This window comes from Falco punctatus (genome assembly GCF_963210335.1).
Source record: "Falco punctatus genome assembly, chromosome: 13".
NCBI classification, from domain to species: domain Eukaryota; kingdom Metazoa; phylum Chordata; class Aves; order Falconiformes; family Falconidae; genus Falco; species Falco punctatus.
The window spans coordinates 1,615,015-1,632,220 of record NC_137593.1 but is presented as its reverse complement, the minus strand read 5'-3'; the positions used below and the strand labels follow the sequence as shown (position 1 = coordinate 1,632,220).

Here is a 17,206-nt window from a genome sequence, read left to right as displayed (position 1 = left end):
CTGCAGCACTGCAGGTATAACCTGTTGGAGTGCATGGTGCCTCTGTGTGAATGTCAAAGAAGGTCGCTTAGAAGACAAGCAGTGAATGCTTCTGCTCCAATGTGGGAGACCATCAGCTGTAAGCGAGGAGGTGGTAGAGGGCAAAGCATGTAAGATAACAACAGGAGGACAGCACCTTGCTCACGTGATGCATTAGTGATGGCAGATGCAATTTTGAGTGTTGTGGAGTGAGATGAAGGTGTTAGTGCTGCACGGCCCAGCCTAATGTAGTTTTAGTCAGTAGTATTCGAGCAAAGGGAGCTCTGGAACAGGCAGAGAGGACGACAGAAGTGGAAATGAGATGAATGTGTTTTGTTTAGCTTGGAAAATCAGAGATTGAGAGGGGATGTGACTGCTGACTATACATGCATTGTGAAGGGAAACCATAGGGAAGAAAAGGCTTATTTGAACTGATGGTGAAAATTGGTACAGGAGCAAATGGAAAATTGTCCATGTGTCTCTAAATAGACACAGGAAAAAATAATGTGCTTTGAGGTGGAAATTGGTAAGGTTTGGAAAAGTTGTTAAAGCATCCTATCTGTGCTCTTGCTCTGAAGTTGTAAATGTAATTAGTAGCAAGCAATATATTGACTACTGTGAATATAAGGCTGGACAACTATTTAAGTGGTCCCAATTCAATTCCTGTGTACAGTGAACAACAAATACAAACAGCAGTGTTTCCATTTCATTCTGGAAAATGCTGCTGTACACAGATGAGGCCGCTCTACTGCATTATAATGATGCTTTGAGATGAGTGTTGTTAGGCAAGTACTGATACACAACTGTGTGTCTTTCTACAGTGCTTAAATGGGTTATCTTTGACTAATGACTGAACATTCATATGTGTAATGCCTAAGTACTATATCAAAATTGCTTAAGGATTTATCATACTTTTATTAGGAAAAGCTGCTAATAGCTGCATTTGGAGGGTATTAAAATTGTGATCTGTTTATGTCTGAAATTTTTGGTTACAGAAGTGGAGGCTGCTGCTGTGGCTTGCACTCTAGGGAGTCTTATCTGCCTAGAAGCAAAAATGTCAGTTTTCTTCAGTAACAGCGAGATACAGCACTGTGTGTGTGCACACAGAGAATAACAAACTCAAGACAGATCTAGGTTTAAGCTATTTTAGCAGTTTCTGTAGAATAGAGCAGATAAGCAATTATAATGTTCAGAATAGCCTTGAGGACTTGATGAACCCAGTTTCTTTTCCTTCCTGTTGCAAACAGTGCCAAAACCACAAAGTACATCATGCCTTTAGGCTTGGTAAAAGGTTTTTTTAATTTTCTCAGGTTTTTCAAGCTGTGGATCATATTTGGTTTGTTTGCTGGCAATAACAATGTAGGAATGGCTGTATTTTCAGACCAAACATCCATCTACTTTCCTAGCAGTTGTTTGGGGCTAGAAGTGTAAATAGTGTGTGTGTGTGGGTGGGGGAAGCAAGCAATGAGTATGTAATAACCCTTGCTGTGGCACTCGATCCCAGTGCTGCCAGTCACCAACATTAAGTGCTTCCCCAGCTAGAAGATGCATCTTGGTAACTATGTTTATTAAGTTTACATCTGCTAAGTTTTTATTTCTAAAGTTTTTCGGAATTTATTCATGCTTGTGACCATCTGTGGGAATTAACTCCAAAATTCATGTTGATCGGTGTAAACCTTCTGCTTGAAGGGAAACAGTAATTTCATGCAGTCTTGCCACGCTCAGACTGTCATGCATGGAGCAGGTTTGGTTGCTTGGTTACTTCACCTTGGAAAGACCATTGACTGGATGTACTGAACCAAGGGCCAAGGCTGTAAAGCAGACAGGTACTGAAGTCATGTTAGGCATTTTGGTAGCTTTGAATGTCTGTCTTCTAACACCTTACTGAGGAAATGGGTGAGCATTGTGATAATAACACTTTCTTCTGCCCCTGGGAAAGGGAAAGCAGCAGGAATGGGAACTTTATTCTACACTTGAATATCAAGGTCCTGAGCCACTGCAGCGCAGCTTTGGCACAGCGCTGCCATGAATATTGGCACTTCCACTTCAAATGGCACTTTGAGATAGGCCACTCAAACATTTGTCTCGAGCTGGCACTAAGTAAATTATATATTTTAGTAATTATTTTGCCATTTGACAATGTGCAGCGAGCTGTCTGTCCCAGCCACTAGCAAACTTGCGAGGGAAATTGCTGACTGCTGATCTGGATTCCTGCATGTGCATTTAGTGTCTCTTGTTTCAGGAATATCCATCTCATCTTTCAAAAGGTTCTTGCAAATTGCCTTCTTGTATACATCCCAAGTTGGGGGCGAGACAGGGGAGGGAGGGGGAGAGAGAGAGACTTAGTCCAAGGCAATTGCTTATTTTAAGAGATCATCTCGAAGATTTCCCAAATGTAATGGATGCGATTGTATACCACCTTTATTTTATATATATATATATATATATATAAAAATATATAATATATATAGACAGATGAACACCTACTGCTGTTACACAACAAGTTTTGGACAGCTTCATAAGAGATTGCTTATGGCAGGTGTTATTGCAGTGTTTTTCCATTCGTTTCAGTCTGCGGAGCTAAGCTTTTGTGCAAGTTTTTAGGATTTTTTTGCTTCAGTGATCTTAAACATGTGCCACATGAATGGGAACATAAAATGCATTATGTTTTACTTGTTATGCGGTAAAATGGACTATTTGGGTTATTTAGAGCACAAGACTTTTGAGGGAACAATATTAAATCTTTGCTGAATTGCGTGTATGTGTTAGGTTTGATGTTTGCTGATGGACAGTGCTTTATAATTGGTTCTGCTGAAGCCTCATGCAAGCCCTATGCTTGAGGCTACAGTGCTGAAGGTGCCACATGTAGGCTTATATCTTAATAGTCAGTTTCAATTTAAGTTTTATAATGATGCATGGAAAGCAGGACAAATTAATAGTTCAGTAATTTATATTTTGGTTTATATCCTGATTTAGGTAGTACAATGATCACAGTTCATTCCTTGAGACAACCAGATATAACTGAAAGTGTATGTGCAAGGGCATTAAAGAATTTATTTATTAAAGTTCACATAGATTAAAGAATACTTAAAATGCCTGAAGAAACTGCATCTTAGTGCTTTGAATGTGTAACTACCTTTAAGAACCCTCTGACTATCTCTAGATGCATCCTTTGTTGAAATGAGGAGCTTCACGTGTGGGATGTGTCTCAAGCCAGTGTATCAGGTGGTTCAGTTCTAATGCCAAGTGTTTTTTCCTTTCCATTTTTGTATATTTGTCAGCTTTCCAAAGAACCGTGTCTTCATTAATGACAAACGAGTAGAGTTGATAAAGCTTTAATCTGATAAAAATGACAAGTTTTTCATGCAGCCAATATAAAGTTTTATTCATTGCTAGCTGACTTTTCACGAGGAGGTTGTATTACGTTTAAGTCTAAGATTAAATCTGGATGATGAATATGGAGATGTTGCCATCTTATTTCATTATCTATTTACTGTAAGAGGTAGAAATTATTTAATCAGCTTTTCTTATTCTTTAGCAGAATTAGTCTTTGTACCAGTTTCCAGTGATTTTGACAGTGAAAAAGGAAAAACCAATGAGCCAGAAAACTAATACTCTTCTGATACTGTAATTTCAAAACTATTAGTTAAATCATATTCTCGTTTATTGGAAAATGAATACTTTGCAGTAGAACTTGCACTGTTGTGTGTCTGTCCAGTAATCTAAGCCTTGTGAGGTATGGTTTTTACTGTTCAAAAACTTTCATTTTTGGCAATTTGGCAAAGGCTGTCACTTTTGGTAATGCATTTTTCTTTAATTGTGAATGGGGATGCAGCAGCTGCTTGATACCACTGGCAAGTTCAGGTGCTGCCAGGCTGGGGCGGGGGGGAGGCGGGGAAGGCAGTCTCCAGTGTCTCAGGGCACGGGCAGGGCTGCACCACAGCCACTTGTCCAGCAGATACCTTGGGCCGTGGTCACTCAGCCCTGCTCAGCGCGGGGCTGTCTGCCCTTGAAAGGGACCCCTGTGTGAGCTGGTGTGGGTACAGCCCTGGGGGGCCTGTCCGCATCCCATCCAGCCTACAGCAGCAAGCATGAGGCCGGATTTTTTACCCTCAAATTACCAGTTCAGATTTACATGGCATACATGTATCTTCCATGCTTTTCAAGGGACTCTTTAGCTGCTTTTGTGGCCCAAAAGACTTGAGCTGCCTGGGGAGGAGAGGCCTGAGCACAGCAATTCCTGCAGCTGTCTGTCTGTCCTGTTGGTTACCCGTTTTGCTGTGGGAATGTTGCTAGGTTATCCTGTGGGCTATTTGCTTGCATGGATGAGCTGGGATGAGTGCCTCGGTGGCAGGTTTAATCTGTCTTTTCTTCCAGGGAGCTAAAAATATTGGTGTTGGTTTGGCAATTATACCCCAAGACAAGCCAGCACCACTTTGTCCCTCTGGCATTGCACAAAACAGGCCACACTTCCCCCTTCTCAGCCAGAAGCTGTGAGCTGAACCATGGTGTATTTTAAATGAAAACATATCTGTAACTATGCATAGGAGAAGAATTACAGTTTACAGATATTACAAGAAAGCTTTAAATCCCCTTTTTTTTAGTGAAATTACAGGGACAGCGCTTTGATACTACTTTGTACCTGTACAGAGGTACTCAAAATAATTTCAGTGGTTCAACAACAGAACTTTTTCTTTGAACAGCAAATTAAGAAGGCTAGAAAATAATATTAGCCTGGGGGAGATGGATTTTGAGTGAATGAACATCTTTTAAATACATTTTACTGCTTTTGTAGCTGGAATTGTTAAAAGCTATTGGTGAGATGAGAGTTGGAGGATAGTTCACGTGTTTCTTGAAACCAGTGTAAAAGGTTGAAAAAACCCAGACTTTTAAGCATGCAAGGCATTGGCAAAGGTCTCCCAAGAAAGAGTAAGTAGGAAAAATAGGCATACAAGTGAGTCTGTTACCTTTCCTGCCAAACCTTATCTAGGGATTGCACAATACCTCGGAAACAGTAGTGACTGTTGACAATATGTACAGTTGTGTTATGGTGATCATTGGTGTTAGTCAAATGCAGATAACAGAATAACAATTTCATATTTGGAAAGCTTGCTTGTCACCATCAGCTCTGAGACTTTGATAGAACTTTGCGTGCTGCGGCTCCGCAGAGTGCTGTGGTCCCTCTGAGAACAGGGGATGCATGTGAAAGCAAAGCAAACTGGAAGATGTGAGGGTTACTTGGCCACTGCTTAAGTAAGTTGTAGGTGTAGTGTCAGATGGTATAAAGTGAACTAGTTGTCTTTTGACTTTTCCCTTTGCAGACAGTCAAACTCTGATGTAGTGTGTCTTCAAGGATGCACCAGTTTCAGATTTGACGCTGACAGGGCTGGGGATTCAATGCAAAACCTGGCTTGTCAGTGAAGAGTTGTCATGGTGATTATTATTTTTTTTTTAAGTTGAATAAACTTAGAAGTATTTTCATACCATTTGGCATATGTCTTCTGAATTATACACAAGTCTTCGAATGTCTACTCTAATGTTCTTGCTAACCCATGCAGCATGCTCTAATTTCTAAAGCCATACAGCATTCAAGCACTTCTGGTTTTTAAAATGAGCTTTACTTTGAAGACAAAATAATAAGGAATGTATTGATGATTGGACAAGGTTTCTTACAGAGCAGCTTTGGTGTTAAAGATGCTTGTGTATAGCTCCTCTCATTAATGGAACGATAGGAGTGTGCACTTACATTATCAAGTGCATCTGCTATATTGAGCATTAAACTACAGAGTGGTGAAGTTTATGTTTTGTTTTTGAATTGCAGCTATAACACATCAACTCATTTGAATGTAAAAGTATTGATAACTCTTTAGGGTCTTCAGAGTGAAGACTTCATCCATTAATCTTGTGAATGGAAGTGTGAACCCGTTGGTGCAGTAAAGTTGTGGCTGTCCCGTTTCCCTTGTTATAACTGAGGATGAGTGACGCTTCTCTCTGCAGAGCATGGCTTCTGCCATGAGTGGCATCCTCAGCTGAGAGCGTGATTAGAAGCACAAACTTCGAGTGCAGCCAAGAACAATCCTACAGTGGGTCTGGAGGGTTGTTTCATTTTATAGGTTGCTAGATATAGTCCACACATATCTTGCAGTGTACTGCGATCTATAGTGATGTGCTGACTATGGGAAGTCTTACTATTTGTGTTAGCCACAGATAAGAAATAATGATTTCTCAGTAAGCAAAATGTGTGAACTCAGCTTGTATCTTGTCTCCCATCTCACTGAAGTTCTACAGGCACGTAGAACTAAGAGGGTGTTTTTTGTTTTATTTTTCCCCCTTCTCAGTCACACTGTCTACCACGTAACTTTTCCCTAGTGTGCTCTAGACAAATTCTGTCCTCTTTTATTGCTGTCACAATCTTTGAGAATACAGCAGGGGATTCCTTTGGTGTGCTGATGTAAATGTCACTGTGTAAAAGCCAGCTGAATAGTGAAACAATTAGAAAATGCAATAAATCAGAGATGCGAAGCATTATATATGGAGAGTACTTTATTCTTGCCATACTTTCCAGCACTGTGTCCCCTTGGGCTCTGTCATAAGTGCGTGCAATCTATGCAAGTCTGAATGTTTTCTGCCCATTGTTCCACACTGACTATAAACCTACTGATTTCAGTATCACTGAGTTGCTTAAACAAGCATGGTATTTAGCCAGTAGCATGGTGATTTATTTATTTTTTTTTTATAGCTACTGGGAGAGTTAGTGCTCATCATCTCACAGGAGACTACTTGTTCTTATGAAATCAAATGCTCAGTGATGCACAGACTGAACCATTTGCATGCTTTGTACTCTAACTGGCCTGATTCTGCAGAATGGCTGTTTCCCCTCAAGTTAGTGACAGACAGGAGGAGGGGGCAGAAAACCTAGGGGAAAGGCGTGTGGTCCACAGAGGTTCTCTCCTTCCGCCTCGCAGAATCTCATGGCTGCAGATGCTGGGAGTTACTTTGGAGTGAGGGTGGTTTTTCTCTTCTGCATTCACCCTGCGTCACTCTCCCATTCTTTAACAGAAGTATGGTAATCCGTTCCTGACTGGCCTCCCTAGGTGCCAGCAGGATTTTCTTGCACTTGCCTGTAGAGCTGCTCTTCCCAGGCGTTACAAACGCTTAATGCCTGGAGCATCTTAATCGCTGTGCTATGCATGCACGTCTCATACCAAAAGTAGTTGCTGCTCCTGCATTCCCAGAGCAGCAGCAGCACAGAGCAGATGCTTCCAGCTTCCTTCTTAGGCTGTGCTTTTTGGTTTTGAAGAAAGTTGCCTAGTATTGTCTCTGGATTTGTGTTTTCCTGTCTCTGCGTTATGGATCATGAAGATTTCATTATTCCTCGTAAAAAGCAGTGCTGGCAATGTTCTCCTGTACTTCTAAGGATTGCTTTCCAAACGTTTTAGCTCTGGAGAAATGAAGATTAAATTGAGGATTTCCTGCAGTGAGAATTTCTATTCTACTCACCAATAATGCATGAGTTACAAATTTAATGGCAGACCTTGAAGTATATAAAAACTTAAGTCCAGAAAAAGGTAAGGATGTTTGAGTTTGGGAATTACTATAGGAAGAGCTCATAACGTTTCTGGAAGTGCTTATAGAAAAATCAGGTAACTTTATCCTTGTGATTGGTAAGTTGCATACAGTATTTATGTGGACACTATTAGCATGAAAAATGTATATATCTATCTCTATTCCTGAATATTGAAGAGGAAAATGTGGTGTTTTGGTATTGACTTGAAAATACATTTCTCCATGAAAACATGTGGATTGTATGTGAGATACTGCTCCTATGATATGGATAAACTGCACTTGTGCTTTATCTTAAATTATTACAAGTGTATTTGCCTTTAAAAAACCCTATTCTTGAGCTTTTCATCTATTGGTCATTTAGCTGTGGCATAGCTCTCTATGGAAAAGAGTTTCTGTGGTTTTTTTCTACTAGCACTTATAAATACTGTAACACGTATGCAAATGATGTGTGAAATTCTGATCAAACAGCACTAGATGAGAAATATGTGTCTCTTCAAGATTTGTAGAAGGATGATACAAAAAGGGGAGACATTTTGAACTTCCTTCAGTAACTTGTAGTTTATAATGTCTGATTTTGCTCAATTTAAGTCAGTGCTGGATGGAAAGTGGTAATTAGTTTAAGCCGCTTAAGTGGATATGGAGTATATGCTGTAGAGGGGAGAAATAATGGTAGATAAAGTTTATTTTTGTATTTTACTCATCCTTAATGATGCTAGGTTATGTATTTTTAAATAAAAACTTACAAAATACATTCAGTGAAGAGCTGGCTTGTCAGAATTGGGTAGTTCAGAAGACATTTTCTGACAAGATTATCTATAATTTAAAAACAAATAAACTAATCTAAACTAAAGCCACTAAAAATTTGAGATATCATTTTGCCCACTATGAAGTACATTAAAAAAAAATGAGGGGCAGTGTTTGGGGATGAGATATACTGATTTTTTTTTTTTTTTTCTTTAGCATGGATGATTTCATAAATATTTTTTAACTAGGAAAGTTACTGGACATAGACACAGCTTTTGTATAAGAAATTGAGGCTGTTTAAATAAAAAATCAGTTATTTGTATATCCTCTCAGGGAAGGGCCTCCTATGTTGGAGTTGGTATGCTACAGTGCCAAATACTGTATTTTTATTTTGGAGGTTTTGGTTACGCAAAACTCTACATTAAGCTTTGATGCATATGGTTAGGTAAAGGCAACCAGGTGTTACTCCATCTGCTTTCTGAGACGCAGAAGGTAATGGATATGTCCCCATTTAATAATTTAAGAGAGAGAGACTTATTTGAAGAGGGGTTTTGGAACAGTCCTAGAAGAAAAGCATCAGGTTTAATTTTTGAGGCTTGTGTAAATATACATCTATGTTTAGACAAACACATTTCATACCAAAGTAATTGGTGGCAAAATTCTGTTTGAGGTCATTTTGCAGTCCCTTTTCCTTAGTGAGATATAATAGCAACTGCCAAATTTGTTAGCCTTTTTCAGTTAGTAGGACTACGGTTTCTTGGGTGGAAGCGGTTAAAGGATGCAGAAGTGAGTACAACTCGGGGTCGCTTGGGTTTGGGTTTGGCCGCTTTGGTGGCGTTGCAGCCGTGCATGTGGGGTTGAGGCTGGGCTCCTGGGGTCCCCCTGCATGCAGGAGGGGTGACAGAGCACTACGCAAGTGTGGCCCTTGGATGTGGCATTTTCTAGGCGTGAATATATTCACATACTTAGATGGTGGAAGAAGGCAGGGTGCCTGATTTCCCTCTTATTCAGGCTGGGGATTACTTTAGCCTTCTGGCACCGGTACCAGCAGGATCACACCACTCACACAATTTATGCACGTAAGAGTGCTTGTCCGATAGCGCCTGGATAAAGGGGTAACTGAACAAGTGGGTGCTGTGTGTGCTGTCGCTGGCCGACCGTCTGACTTGGCTCTGCGATGAGTGCCTGCAGGAAGCAGAGGTTCCGCACCTGCCAGCGGTTTGGCTGTAAGTTCCTACATGACTGTTAACCCTCATGAACAGGAAATGTGCTTGTGCTCTGAGAGGTATTGGCAGTGGGACATGAATGGGCATGGTCTAGTGGAAGGTGTGCCTGCCTGTGGCAAGGGGAGTTAGGGTGGGCTTTAAGGTCCCTTCAAAATCAAACCGTTCTGTGATTCTCTGGCGTGGGGGGAGGGTATGGACTTCCCTTGGTTATGGGGTTTGGGTCCTTGGCTGATGAGCCGTGGAGCTTTGTAGTTATCTTGTTGTTACTGCTTTAGCAGAACACGAAGATTGCAGTCAGTACAGCTAGGCAGAGAAACAGCAATGAACTAAATTGCATTTCATTCACAGGGACTGTTGCAGCAGCCTTCTTTAAGGTCATTGATTAGTGCTTCTTCAGGACTTTTGTATCTTTAAATCTAACCAAGCGCCTGTAAAACAAGTATAGACTCTAGAATAGTAAAGTGATTGTAAAGGAATTAGTTCTGAACAGCATGCTGTTCTGTGTGGGTATTGAAGGCACCAACCTCCTTCTGTGAAAAAGTTGGCCTTCCACAGGTTTAATTCCAATAATAGTTTAAATCTAACACGGTGTTATATGCACTCACAATAAATTAGCATTGCATATAGCAGCTTTTAAAGGTTTAAAGCCTCTGGGTCATTTGGTATGCTCTGAGGATGTTCCCTTGTGAAGTGAAATGCCTCACCTGCCAGCCTGAAAAGAATGTCGCTGTGGGTCCCCTCCATGGCACCAGTGAGGTTTCAGAGGATGCTGGAGCTGGATGCTGATGGCTCCATGAGAGATACCTAACCTGCTGCTGCAGAGCCAAGGGTGGGGTAGACCAACTAGTAACTAGGTTATGTGCTTGTTAACTACTTCGTATTCTTTGTGTGTGTGTGCTTATGAATTAAATATGCTCTTGTTTCAATGAATCTACAGAATACTGTCATCATGTGAAACTGAAAAGGTTCTCAGAGTTTGCTGAAGAACTATGTCTTTCTAAAACTATGTGGCATAAACTTAAACTCTTAAAGTAACTCTTTCACTGCTTTGATGAAGACTGAAATGGCTAAATGCTATGTTGGGATCAGCATTAAAGGTGTCCGTGTTGTGGCATACGGTAGCCGTGTGCAACCAGGTGTTGGTGAACACAGCTTCCTGAAGCAAGTTTGCAGCTTTTTCCAGCACTGAGCTTACCTGGAAGAAGAAATGCGTGTGCGTATTTTTCCTCTTTACCATACATTTTTGAAGTAGTCCCTTAAGAAGCTCATGTCTTAGAGGACAGCCTGTTAGTATGCAGGCAGCATTTTGTGCTTCTTGGATGACTGAAATTAAAGTTATGGGAAACCATAAGCTGACTTTTTTATGCAAGGAAGGAAACCCAGCAGTAGGTGAGGAAATTTGTGCCTGTTCTGCATCTGGTTATTGGTATCCTCAGTAGTATAACAGATAACTGGTTTGGAGGCATTTTCGTGTTACCAATAGAAACATTGATCAGCATGAAACTCGGATGCACAAAACATCATTATTTTTGGTAACAAAATAGCTTTGGTCTTTGAGACTGTCAATTTGTTGTCCACAGATGACTCGCTGTCAGTGAATTGCACCAAGGTAATTTGAGAACAGAACAGATAAACATGTCTTTAGCAAAATGATGTTTCTGAGGAGTGTGAATAAATTAGTTCATATCGTCAGTTGCACTGTAGTCTTCATTCATTACTTTTAAAGGTTAATTAACTCCACCTTCAGTTCCACTCTGCTTTTTCTCCTCCTACTCTTTATTTGAGCCCCAGATGTGGATTTCTTTGGCAGACTGAAGGAGAAGCAATGCTCCCTCCTGCCTAGCTGCTGTCACAGCCCAACGTGACAAGCGTGTTCCAGGTCCTGGGGACTGGATCCTTCTTCCACCTGCTCCATCCTGCAGCTACAGCTGCTCTTCTGCCCTGTGATTTATTCCCCTCACCAGGCTGTGATGCTCTGCAGGTGCCAAGATTGCTCTGACATACTGCCATTTGCTGATAAATCTGCAGACAGCAGAATTCACTGTTTGTGCTGAAGCTGGGGCAGTTTACCCTCTGCACACCACCTATGCAGGGGCAGGAGCAAGCTTTATGAAGTGTGTTCTGGTAGGGTTTTTCTATTTTAGTGGTGGTGTTGAGGTTAAGGAGGGGTAGGATATAAAGGAATGGCATTGTGGGGGTTTTCTTCGGGGAGAAGGGGAAACGAGGGGATCTGACCCAGGTCAATATGTTGTGAGAATTGTATTTCACTGAAGTCCTGGGTATTACTAAAGGATCAAGGAACAGGGATGATATTAAATGCTGTACAACAAAGGCAGGCTTAGAACAAGACATGCTTGGTTCTCGGGCATATGATCCTTCTTTATGTACTTACTGATTTTTAGAGGGCAGACAAGGGATTCTGGAAGAGAAAGAGCTTATGGCTTATTGTGGTTTACTGTTTTCCACTGTGACCTCTGCATCCAGAAGTGTAGGTCCTGGTATGCCTTTCAGACTGTTCTTTATTGGTCGCTGTGAGGCCTCAAAGGAGGAGCTGCTGTCTTAACACTGCTGAGGAGCATGCCCAGGTGACTTAGCCCCTCTGGGTGGGTTATTGCTGTCCTTTCTGGTAACTGAGCAAAAGCTTGCCTAGCTAAGGGGAGACACTAGGGTTTCCTTTGCGGATGTGGCCACACATTCAGAACAATGTCTTGTACTCTGGTACATAACATGCAAATGGTTATGGCAGCATGAGGATGCTGCCCAAGAAGCCAAATGCCTCTCTGCCCTTTGTCTTGAAGCCTGCTATGGAGGCTGTCACAGCAACGTGTACAGACCTGCCTACCCATCCCCCTTGTTGGCAGGTGTAGTGGAAACTGGCCCTCCCCATTTATTCTTGTCTGCTGCTTCTTCCACTTGCTCTGTCGCATTGTAATCAATTGCTGTGCCCTTGCTGCCAAGGGATCCTCGCACAACAGTGAGGATTAGGATGTGCAAGCTTGTTAACTGTTCTTGTTTAATAATTCTACGTTCTTGTTCACTCTGTTGATGTGACAATGTGTTTTGGCAGTTACCCATGTCTGTGGTTCAGTTATTGTGCTTTTAAGTGTTGATAAAGGCCTAATTCCGTAGTCTTACTGGAAAACTTACAGTCCTCAGTCATGCTGGGTCGCAGTGGCACCAGAGCTCTCAATGAACAGCTTTGCAGTGTGTTTCTGAAGAAAGAAAGGGAGATCTCAGAGATACTTATTGTATTTCAGTAACATTTCCCTGGAAGCTGTCACAGTCAGTCTCATGGCTCTGTGCTGGCAGGCAGTGGCCTGTTGAAGGTGCTTCTTTACAGGTAACACTTAGAACTGGGGTCTTGAAGCCTTCTGACCACCCAGGACCTCGGGATGCTTCAGCAGTGTGTCTGGTAGGACTGCAGAGAAGCTGCACCTGCAGAACGATCTGTTCATCTGCTGCACTGCTTGAATGAAATTTGGGCTAATTCCTTGAAAATAATAATTAGAAGTCTGCTGAGCTAGCATAAGGCCAGTACCCTTGACCAGAGGTGGAAAACACACATTACTCTTTTATCCGGGGGTTGCTCTCATAGACTTCAGTTGCTATACTGAAGTGTAGTTCTCCAAAAGGGGTTCATAGGCCCTGTCAAAAAGGTGCTGTCCTAGCAAGTAATTTTTTTGCATTGCACAGTACTCTGTAAAAGATAGTTTCACTGTAGGAACAAAACTTATGATTAAGGATCACTAAAACTCTTCTGGGACTATATTGTAGTGTCAGGTCTTTGTTTTGATGCGTCTGGTTGCTTTCTGATCTCTAAGTGCAAAAGAGGAGGGGGCCTCAGTCTGGGAGAGGACTCTGGGTGCTCCCATGGCAAGAATAATTACTGTCAAGGACCGGCTGTGGTGAAGGCATATAGCAAAAACCTTTCGCTTGTAACATGGAAGTGAGTTAATTTGAACATCCTAGAAGCATTAAGCCAGCAATTTTAATATAGTAGCCTGCAACAGCAGTTACTATGAAATTTGTAGTACTCAAATGTAACTTCTGGAAGCTACTAATTCCAGCTTCTTGTTTTTGTGTTTTGTTTGTGGGTTTTTTTTAAAGAGAAAAAGACAACACCAAACAGTTCCCAGACCTACAAAGCATTAAAAGTGTGCTGATAATTTTGCTTGGCTAGTTTTTTTTGCTTTTATTTTCCCTTCTGTCTAGTGTATGGTTTTGTTCTCAAGCTTCACCCCTCTTTTTATTTGCATATTATTTAGTGAATTTACAAGCATGGGTTGTTTTTCAGGTTTTATGATTTTCATTGATTGTAACCCATTCACAATTGTTTTGAGTAGTCATTGTTTGTATTTAGCTGCTTGTTTTCATTCCTCCTGGTCTTGAAGGCTGAAATGAAATACCTGTGCACTTTTCAGCTGGGCCTTGCAAGGACTAGCATCAGTCTTTGGGATCTCTGCTAGTTGTATGTGACTTCCTTGAGGACTTCTGGAGTTTTGCAGAAGTGTGAGAGATTGGCCATCTCATGTCTGTGAACTTCACGGAGCTTGTCATTAAACCCACTGTAAGAAGCTTAATGTAAAGTTCTGTAAGGTTGGAGCAGTTGCTGCAAAGCAAATTAAAATATGGCATAAAATATGAGATACAATTATTAAGAATGGCCCTGACTGGGGCTGTGAATTCCCCCAGACCTGCATCTGTGGTCTGTGCTCTCCTGGGTTTTTTGGCTGTTATGTAACAAAACAGCAATCAACAATTTGATGACATTAGTGGTAAGCTGCATGGCGTGCTGGATATTAGTGCTGTTCTATGGGATTTAGATAAAATGTGCTCTCTGGGGGATGGAGGTAGGGAGTAAACGGCTTTTAATGGCATTAGTGTGAAGGCGAACTTACAGCATACTGATGGTGAATAAATGATGCAAAATAGGGTGATGAGAAATGTTCAGACAACTGAGAATGTTGGGGGTTTCTGGTGGTTTTTTTTTTTTTCCTTTTTTTTTTTTCTTGAGGCAGGGAGTGGTGGTAGCATGTAGATTGTCTTCACTACTTGGATCATGAGGGTTTAATTGCCTACTGTTCTCTAGTTCAGGGGTGTGTGTGCTTTTTATTTTGCATATTTCTTCAGTGCCTGCTTCTGGGAATGCGCACCTCCGTCAGTAAAAAATGGAATCCAGGAACGTGATTCCAGCGACAGGAGCACACTGTGACTTCTTTGTCAACCATCTACTTTTTGTATAACAGCCTCACTTAAGAGTTCAGTTTCTGGAATTTTGGTGTCTTTAAATCTGAAAACTTGACAGAATTACTACAGTGGCATTTGGGGGTTTAAATAAAGTAAGATAAACAATGCTTTCGATAGCATAGGAGCAGTTACCCTAAGGTGAAGTGTAGGATCCTGTTGTGGTTCCCGGGGTAGCGCAGTATGGTGAATCAGGTGTCTGCAGAAGTCCTGGGAGTCCTGGGTGGCGGTAGTGGGGGTTTTGGCTCTTCCCTCTCTGCAGAGGAGAACCAACAATATACTCACAAAGTATACAGTAAAACCAAAATTACTGAAGGTAGGAGAGAAGAGCAGATGTTGCAGTTGAAAAAGTAACTTCTGTGTTTTATGGGTTTCTTTTATCTCCTTAAGCTTAATGTTGGCTTAATGCAGTTGTTGCATATAATTTAGAAACACAGTTTATATCCTCTTTCATAATTACACTTCTCGTTGTTTGGTAACACTCTTTATACTTTATTTAATCTTTTTGTTTTGTCAGACAGCTGTAACATTTAAGTCTGTAAAAGCAAGACAGGAGACCAAGCCTTTTTTCTTTTGATTGCACTTTGAAATATTAACTTCTTAACACATAGTAGTATAATGGGGAAAAAATAAGAAAGAACTGGTTTTGTGGACAGCAATAAAAATTGCTTTAATCTTTCATTAAAAAAAAAATCCATCTCACTTCAGTGGTGCAATCTTAAAGAGTCAGTTGTAAGACACTGTTCCTAAAGCTATTAAATATATCTACATTCTACTGCATTTGCTAAGGGCCAGCTGTATTAATTTTTACTAAGGGTTTGCTGTGAACACTTGAGCTGTTTGCATATAGCAGTTGCACATGCTGCCCCTTGCAAAAATAGGTTTTACTGCCTGTCCTGAAATTGAATGAATAACTTACTGTTTAAAGACCTGTGTACATTCTCTAACAGCTTTCTTGTGCTATCTCACCAAAGCTGACGGAAATGTGGGTGAGGTTAGGCTCAGGGTGAGCTGAGTGCTAGTGTGGCAAGAGGCTGCTGTGAGTAAACTTAGGACAAGCATGGAAGTTTAGTCGAAACTTTGCACGTGGCATGTGACTTACTGCACAGGACCCATAGAGTAAAGTGTGTGGGGCCTTGAGCTTTTTTTTTGGTGGTTGGTTTGTTGTTGTTGGTTTTTTTTTTTGTTCCAGTAGTCAACATCACGTCTTTGCAAGTAATGGTTCTTTGAAGGCAATGGTGGAAAAAAGAATGCCTTTAAAGCAGAATCCCACTGAAGGTGGCTAAAAATAGGGAGATAAACCCTTGTTCACCCTAAACACCCTGTATTCCATCAAGATTTTGCTGCAGGCTTTTGGCAATAGAGTTTTGCTACTAATGGCTAGGTAGTAGTATTTTCTTTAATAACTAAAACCCAAAATATAGCAGCAAAAAAATCTCAAACCTGTTTTTGCTGTTGCTTACTTTCAGGGTTGCATGACTGAAATGAAGGGTCGGGGAAGAATCAGGGCTGAAGACACAGCAAAACCAAGGATTCAGGAGTTGGGGTAACCCAGAAAACCTTGGTGCAGCATTGGCTGTTGTGTGTGTGTGATGGGGGCAGCTGGTACACGTAGTGTCCCAGCCAGTGTCCTTTGGGTGCCAGTGCCACTCCTGCATGGTGCCTGCCTGTTGGCTCTGGTTGCAAACTGACCAATATTTGTATTTAATCTTGAATGAACATGTTTTATGGGGAGTGGATGTTTGTTTTACTGCCGTGGTGTGCCCTGCATATCAAAGTGCATTTCTGTTTTACTGAAAGTGCTGCCAGGTATAATGTTTTAATTCCCTACACATTTTCCTTCTAGTATCAGCTAAAAGGTCCTGTATGCCTTAAAGGCTTTGTGGTAAAGCACAACAGCAAGCAGATGTAACTGCAAGCATTGTAACTATGACTGTTGAGAATTAAACCAAGTTAACTGCAGGCTATTGAAAAATAGGGCTTGTACAGGGAATGGCCGTTAAACCTGTGAACAGAGCTGTAACTTTTTGCAAGAGATTTTTGCGGGGTGCAGTGCTAAGCTATTCCCTGGTTATTAAAGACCTGATTGCACATGGGGATAGATTAGAGCGGAGCTGGACGGAAGGTAGCGTTGGCTGATTTGGGGCGGATTAGAGTGCTTTTTGAACATAAGGCTGCGTACGGTTAGTGGTCAGAGTTCCAGCTTAGTGTTCTCAGGCAGCAGCTTGATTTATTCAGCAGCAAGGAACAGTGTTGTCAGGTAGAGTAAATAACATCTGCCTAACGTGCAAGATTTTAAGTAACATCTGGACTTACAGGGGCTTGGATGGCTTTCCTCCTGGCTTCAGAGGTCTACCATGTGCTGGGGAGTGTGGCTACTTCAGAAAAAGTCCAGCTGGCACAGATGG

The 17,206-nt window shown here is 41.4% G+C and overlaps 1 protein-coding gene across 7 annotated transcripts in view; it reads left to right on the top strand.

Moving 5' to 3' along the window:
• The window catches only part of PLCH1 (phospholipase C eta 1), an 86,356-nt gene that overhangs the window by 19,628 nt on the left and 49,522 nt on the right, over window positions 1–17,206 (top strand). For 3 of the 7 annotated variants that reach the window (XM_080410167.1, XM_080410164.1, XM_080410171.1), the window contains exon 1: window positions 1,481–17,206. The exons of 2 other annotated variants lie outside the window; for them this stretch is intronic. In XM_080410167.1, coding sequence (XP_080266293.1) covers window positions 17,125–17,206 — 82 coding nt within the window. In that variant the 5' untranslated portion in view covers window positions 1,481–17,124. Of the gene's footprint in view, window positions 1–1,480 lie in introns of those variants that run through there. 2 more of the 7 variants (XM_080410166.1, XM_080410169.1) reach the window with 2 other exon arrangements.